This window comes from Carcharhinus amblyrhynchos, chromosome 1 (genome assembly GCF_965287045.1).
Source record: "Carcharhinus amblyrhynchos chromosome 1, sCarAmb.v2.hapA, whole genome shotgun sequence".
Classification (NCBI taxonomy): domain Eukaryota; kingdom Metazoa; phylum Chordata; class Chondrichthyes; order Carcharhiniformes; family Carcharhinidae; genus Carcharhinus; species Carcharhinus amblyrhynchos.
This window is the reverse complement of record NC_137324.1, coordinates 9,709,099-9,716,651: the sequence shown is the minus strand read 5'-3', so window position 1 is coordinate 9,716,651 and position 7,553 is coordinate 9,709,099. Positions and strand designations below refer to the sequence as shown.

The window sequence follows — 7,553 nt, the reverse complement described above, 5'->3', positions numbered from 1 at the left end:
AGAACGCTTCAATAATTTAAATGATGCACTCGATTAAGTCATTCAAAAGTTTCTGCGGCAGAGGAGGAAACAGAAACTGGGGGACCTTGTTTTTTTATATTTGTTTTTGGAGTTGGGGGGGGTGGGGGGAGAGTGGGAGGTCTGCACCCACGAATTAAGTAACCGCATCCACAAATTAGATTCTTACACGGGGGGAAAAAATGAATTGAAAATCAGCAAATTTTGATCTTAATCCCGCTCCCTTCGCAATCCTGCCAGATAAATTAACCGCGTGTCGGCCGGAGGATTTTTATACATATTTATATATATATATAAAATAAAGATTATTAACAGGCTGGGGCTGCTAACCAGTTACAACAGCGGATTTCTGGGGGGTTTTTTTGCGCGTTTTACTGGATCGAATTAAAGCAAACAGGGAAAAGGATAAACCGGCCTATAATTAATAAATGTGTAAAATTGCACTCAGTTCCCCCACCCACCCCCATTTCACCCCCCCAGAACAAATTGAACCGATTAATCTTCTTACATACAACACAAGGGAGAGACAAGTCTATATCCCCTTCTGTCCATATCTATCTGCGCCTTTGGATAGATTCGACAACGCGTGCAGCCATTCCCAACCTTAAAGTTTTAACAAGGGACAGAGGTCCTTCTCCCGGCCTCTGGCAAAGTTTGTTCCCTGTTTTTGTTTTGTGTGTTTAAAGAGTTACCCCCGCTTCTCTCTCCTCTGCGATATAATATGCGTATTTAAATATAGATTAATTTGACCTCAGTTCAATCGTCCACTTCAATTTCCTCGTCTTCCGAGAATTCGTCCGTCGTCTGGTCTCTGGAGGAGCACTGGGGCGAGCTGGGGAAGGGCCCCAGGCCGGCCACCGGGGACAGTTTGGGGGAAAGTTCCGAGCTCTCGCACTTGGAGCCGGCGCCGTCCTCCGGGAACACCTCCATGTGCACCAGCTTCTCCAGTTGCTGGGGCGGCAGCTTTTTGAGGGACTCCACGTCGGCTTTCATCTCCTCCAGGTCGCGTTTCAGTTTGGCCCTCCTGTTCTGGAACCAGGTGATCACCTGCGCGTTGCTCAGCCCCAGTTGCTGGGCTATCTGATCCCTGTCTGCGGGGGACAAGTACTTCTGGTAGAGGAACCGCTTCTCCAGCTCGTAGATCTGATGGTTGGTGAAGGCAGTGCGGGACTTTCGCCTCTTCTTGGAGGTCTGTCTCTGGCCAAACGTCGTGACATGGTCCCGACCTTGGATAATAAAGAGGGAGATTTGTCACATAATATTTGCAAGTTGTGCAAAACGACACACACTCATCTTTAATACACACAAAACATTACACACACACACACATCTTTTACACACACACATCTTTTACACACACACAAAACATTACACACACACAAAACATTACACACACACATCATTACACACACACACACATCATTACACACACACACACATCTTTACACACACACAAAACATTACACACACACATCTTTACATATACACAAAACATTACACACACACATCTTTACACACACATCTTTACACACACAAAACATTACACACACACATCTGTACACACACACGAAACATCACATACACACACATCTGTACACACACACAAAACATCACATACACACACATCTGTACACACACAAAACATTACACACACATCTTTACATACACACAAAACATTACACACATACACACACCTTTACATACACACAAAACAATCTCCAACAAATCACTAAAAATACATAATGCACTCAACTAGTCTATTTTAGCTTTCCTCCTGGTTCCCCTTTCCCTGCTTATTTACAAAAAAACCCATCCTAATGAAATTACTGACAACATCACTGACAAACCTGATATTGTGTTTTATTTTGGACTGTCACAGTAACTTCATTGCAGTGTTAATGTAAGCCTACTTGTGACTAATAAATAAATAAACTTTTTTTAACCTATCAGAGAATATCAGAGAATAGGAAGTTGGTTACAGATATATGCCACCAACAGTGATTTTCCAAATTCTATACACAAGAAAAAAAATACAGAAAATGTTGGAAAATCTCCCGGTGGACACTGATAGAACTGTGTACGGGCAGTCAGGTCGATTCTATAGTTAATACACACAGAAAGGATAATATGATCTGCAGTCAGTGTAGAGAATGATATTTACTGTACAGTACGCTATGCAGTATACTATACAGTATAGGGAGTGGGATAGCTTGACCTCGGGATTGGACATAGCTCGGCACAACATTGAGGGCCGAAGGGCCTGTTCTGTGCTGTAATGTTCTATGTTTCTTTACATTCTGCATTCTCAAGTAGCAGCAATGCTATTTCGAAGTATACTTAAGTGTGCGAGGTCCATCAACTTTTTTTTACACTCTTATTTGCCTGTCGGACTATCAGGGCATGCACTTTGTATCAAAGGTATGTTTAAATGACATATGAATATAAATTACTATGAATTGCACAGAATGATGCAAATGTCCAGAAAGATGCAATTTACATACGTGATACGTGAGAGAGGATGTGGTAATTATAAACCAATGTAAACACACTTGAAAACACGCAATAATTACACCTCAACACAAGTGTGTATTTCTTTTTCAAATTATAATTTGGACAGAGTTAGGCGCACACTTTAGTTTTCATTTTCTTAATTTCACGGAAAGCACCTATGATATATCTATGATATAGTAGGAAAAGCGAAATTCGGAGCAGTGTTTAAATGTAGGTCTTGCCCGCGACACAAGGAGGTAGGTTGGGAATGGATTTTGCTTGCTAGGTGACTGGGGGAACTGATGCAGTCCAGAGAGCCGGGTGAGGGGAACACCTTCTGTGCCTGTTACACAGCTACGGCTGACCCGAAGCTCAATTAGTTCCCCCCTCGCTTACCGGTATGAATCTATTCACACACACACACACACACACACATACACAGAGATTCGAGTGAACAATGTGGGCCCTCCACCCCCACCCCCCACCCCCCTCCCCCCAAGTCTTGTCACACAGTTTTTCTCCTGTGTGAGCTTAAAACAACATTTGCTGCAGATAATTTCGCAAGTGGGGCTACGGTGACCTGCTGGATCCCACAGCCGGGGAAAGAAAACCTCTCCTTACATCAATTAAAACAAAACATGGAACAGTCATCGCGCTCATTTAAAAAAAAACTCACGGTTTGCCCTGAAGCTGAGGAAATATCATTTCCCGGCATGTTGTAAAAACACTTGACGTCGACCGCAGTCATGGAGTACAGAACTTTAAAAATACAGTTTTAATTTATGTACATTTCATCAATATATATCTGTCAGCTGCGAGTCGTTTCAGACACCCTGATTTTTAGCCTCGACTTTATTTTCAAGTGTCATTTAAAAGAATTAAACGTGATGCTTAAAAAAACCGTTGTTGAGAACATATTTCTTACATTAGAGATTTAATGAGAGGAATTATTTTTGAGACATATTTTCAGTCCCAGTGCATATGCATGTGTCCATATCTGTGCAATTATTATGTTCGAGAATATCTATATATGGTTGTGCATATAAATGTTTATATATAAGATTGTCCGCAGTCGAGCTTATTACGAAAATATTAAAATATTATTAGGAAGTAATTGTTTTAGGGGTTGGATGGCGAGAGGGAGCAGAGTTTGCACTTAAAATGTTCAAACACCTCTCAGACAAAACCACAGCTAAATGTAGCATGTTCAGACAACAAACCATGCTTTTATATATAGATGTGACATATATATTTTACGCGCACACACACACACATGTATATAGACACATATATATCGGTGCATGTATAACACAAGAGGAATGGCTTGAATGGACGCGGAGACCCACTATGATTAAAATAAACTAAATCTCAATTCGGAGAGAGAAATGGAAAAGAACCTTTTACAAGTTTTTATTTTTAAAAAGAACAATTAATTGATGCAGAGTAAGATGTGCAGCCGGATTAAAAGGTTATGCAACCAGGAGGAAATAATTACGTTTTTTTTTTGAGTCCCCGTGAAAAATAGAAGAAAATGTCCGCAGGATTTGTGAAAACCGGTTTGCCCGTTCGGGCCAACGCATTAAGAAAAATGTCGGGTACGTTAGCATTTGAGACGTGCTCCTGCCACCGATTCTGGAAACAGACACACACGCACACTGAGAAATAGTATTAATTTAAAATGTTATCCAGAACATTTGTCTAAAGCTTGGATGTGCCATCAATTTCGAGAAAACTTAAACAAAAATGCGTTTAAAAAAATACTCCACCCCCTCCCCACACACACACACCTCCCCCCAATAGAGAATTAGTGTTCTGCCTTAAGAAACAAAAGGATTTGTTCAAATACCTTCGGCCGCTTGTATCACACTCAACTCCAGACCCTTAAAAGTTTTGCTGGCCAGTTCTTCCAGCGCGCAGAGCGGCGAGGCTTGAGAGGGAAGCCCATTTCTGGGAGCTCCGGGCCCGGACACTTTGTCCGCCGTCCCCGAGTGACTGGAGGAACACAGATGAGAATTCTTTTTCACCGAGGGTTTGCTGAGGATATCCTCGATGCTGAATGGGGTGAGGGGCTTGTTGGAGTTCGCCGGAGGTGGGAAGTGATCCTGGGGGCTGCGCCGCCTTCTCTCCTCGATTCGGGGCGGCAAAGCCGGGTTGGATTTCAGATTTAACCCAGACGTCATTCTAAGGTGGAGGGGGGGGGGGGGTTGGCTGGCTGGCTGGGGTGGAGAGGGGAAGGAATTGTCCCTTCAATTTTTCCCCCCCTCTTAATTTGAAACGCTTTGTCGTCCTCCTCCTCCTCCCCCCCCTACAGAATATGTTCCCTGGATTTCTTTTGACACTGCTGATGGGTTGAAGTAGAAACAGTCTGAAATCTTCGTTGAGTTCACAGGATGAAGGTTGGAGGTAGCCCCGGGTCTTTGAAACCTGGCATCTTCACTCCGAGTCCCGAAGATAACATAGTAACGGCCCCGAGTTTCTATTCACCATTGTGCCTCTTCTCTCTGTAATCGTGTCAACCTTACCTGGGGAGGAGAGGGAGACACATACACACACACACACACACACATATACACATACACTCAGATCACTCTGTCTCTCCCCCTCCTGATCCACTGCCCGCCCCTCTCTAACAAGGAGAGGGAGAAGCCAATACAAGGCACTGGGTTAGGCAGGGAAACCGGCCGCTAAAACTCCCATTGTTGATTGGACGGAGATCAATGATCAGAATGGCAAACGAGCCATTGGCCAGTGAACGGCGTCTTAAAAGGAGTCCGGTTAGATTAATTAATTGAGGAAGGCAATGGGAGGAGTTAAAGCAATCTTAGAAAACTTTTACTCCCCACCCCTCTCTCTCTCTCTCTCTCTGTCTCCTGCCTTCTCGCATTGTGCCGTGCCTCTGAGAATGAATGTGTGAGTTTGGATAAGTTTCTCGGTGTCTCTGGTGGAATTCGATTCCAACTTGCTCAGCATGGGGGGGGGACTGGGGGTGGTGGTGGGGGGTGGGGGGTGTGGGGGGGAGAGATGTGTAGCGATGGAAGGAGAAGAGGTTGGTGAGGACAAGTGGAGAGCTTGAGTTGAGGATGGGAGAGGATGGGTTGAAGGGAGATTGGAGGGTGGGGTCGGTTGTTGAGGGGCGGGCGAGGGAGAGGGGGGCTATGGAAGTGGGGGGAAGAGGGGGGTGGGGAGATAGGATGGCGGATGGGTGAGTTGGGGAGGGAGAGAGAGAGGTGGGCGGCTGGGTGGAGAGAAAGGGCAGATGGAGAAGGGGGGATTGGGGAGAGAATAGGGATGGGAGAGTGAGGGGGGTGGTCTGGGTGAGTCAGGGAGACAGAGGGACTGGACTGTGGGGTGGGGAGGGGTCTCCACGTGGTCTTTGGTTTTGGGGGGGAGGTGAAGTCAGTTCCACTTGTCAGTTTCACTGACGTCACAGCGGGGTGCTAATAGTCAAACTGTGGCCTTATTAGTAAACTCTGAAACCTTTTATCCAGACTATTAAAATGGTCGATAAATCACCTATACATTTTAAAATTTCTCTCTGTCTCTCTCCGTCTTCCCACTCCTTTTGAGCATTGTCGGGACGAATCGATTGCAATCTTGTTCCAAAGTTTGCAAACTCAGATCGATGACAAAGAGGTAGGCAGTAAATCAAATTTATGTTAAAAGGTCTGTCTTATCGCGCGCCCATCTACAGGACCCTCAGAATTACAGCAATACCAGCTTGTTATAATGCGTGGAGATATCATTTCAATCGCTGTGTAAATATTTGTACTGTGATCAAAACAGTGATTTTTTTTACCCCTCCCAGCCCCTCCAGCTGAACAAGTTACATAGGACGAGGTGGGTGGGGAACAAGGAAAAGAAATCCCGATTTCTTTCTGTCTCCATAGGTGCCTTTCATACATCTATATATGAGATTCCTCTGATTACTCGTACACACATTCAGATTGAGCAAATCTTAGCAAACTGTGCGAAGCCAGATGTATTTGCCCCTGGGTTTTGTTTTTAGCCAGCCGCTGTAAACAAATAAACGACATACCGTGTGCTCTAGGCTGGTCAGAATGTTAGTTTGGGTTAAATGAGAAGCGAGGTTTAAATTATCGGGGGCTCTGGATAGACACCTGAGGAAATACACCATTCCCCTTTCCTTCGACCTGTCCCTTCCCTACCTAAAAATCTCTCCCAATTGAGCCGGATTCGTTCGGGCGGCATTTAAACTAAAGACTGCAGTTCGTTGCATGAGTCCATGTTTATGGTGAACGCTCTGATGAGTGTATTAGAAATTATGCGTGTGTGTGTGTGTGTGTGTGTGTGTGTGTAATGATAGATAATTTACTCACCCGTGCATGCATATATTTTACTTGCCATTGCAATGATTTGTCACAGGGTAAAGATGCCATTCTGCAAATGATGTATGTTGTGTGTCTGTGCCCTGCGGAGTTCGTTGCTCACGTTGGGATTGGAATCAGGAATTTTGTTCTGGATTCATTGCAATTTTTCCCCTTGTGTGTGTGTGTGAGAGAGAGAGAGAGGGAGGGAGACCTGAGTGTGTTTGTGCGAGAGAGAGACCTGAGTGTGTGTGTGTGAGAGAGAGACCTGAGTGTGTATGTATGTGTGTGAGAGAGTAAATTTGTGTCTGCAAAATTTAGCAAGTCATTCGTAATTTCTGAACGAGTTACCTGGAGTGACAGAAGTGTGTATGGGGGGGAGGGTAAGGGGAAAAAAATCGCACACCCTGAAGTCACATATTCCAGGGATTGAGCGGGGATTCCGCTTGATACCTGATGCACCCTGCCTGGACCCTTGGCACCTTACTCCAGACAGTCATCATAAACCATCAAAGGACAACAGATGTACCACCGAGAGGTGGTGGGGAGAATGGATGGGGGGGGGGGGGAAGAAGAAATATTTAAGCGCAAATAAAGCCCCTCTCTCTAATAACACACCCCCTTTTAAACCTCCCCGCCGCTGAAAGGAATCACATTGACTCTACATCAGTCCTTCGTTTGGAAAATGAAACGGCTGTCGTTAAATTCGAGACGGGATTG

At 44.7% G+C, this 7,553-nt stretch overlaps 1 protein-coding gene across 1 annotated transcript; it reads right to left on the bottom strand.

Annotated features, from left to right (window-relative positions):
- Positions 1-517: 517 nt before the first annotated feature.
- lbx2 (ladybird homeobox 2) lies at positions 518-4,688 on the bottom strand. Its single transcript, XM_080196940.1, has 2 exons — positions 4,355-4,688; positions 518-1,244 (listed from the first exon to the last, which is right to left on the bottom strand). Exons 1-2 carry the CDS (start codon positions 4,686-4,688, stop codon positions 775-777), a joined length of 804 nt encoding a protein of 267 aa, XP_080053066.1. The 3' UTR covers positions 518-774.
- Positions 4,689-7,553: the final 2,865 nt, after the last annotated feature.

Bases quoted from the DNA above. Each gene is read 5' to 3' on its own strand.
- lbx2 (XM_080196940.1), bottom strand. From the start codon at position 4,688: ATGACGTCTGGGTTAAATCTGAAATCCAACCCGGCTTTGCCGCCCCGA. The intron at 1,245-4,354 runs GTATTTGAACAA...TTATTATCCAAG, and splicing joins TGTGATACAAGCGGCCGAAG to GTCGGGACCATGTCACGACG.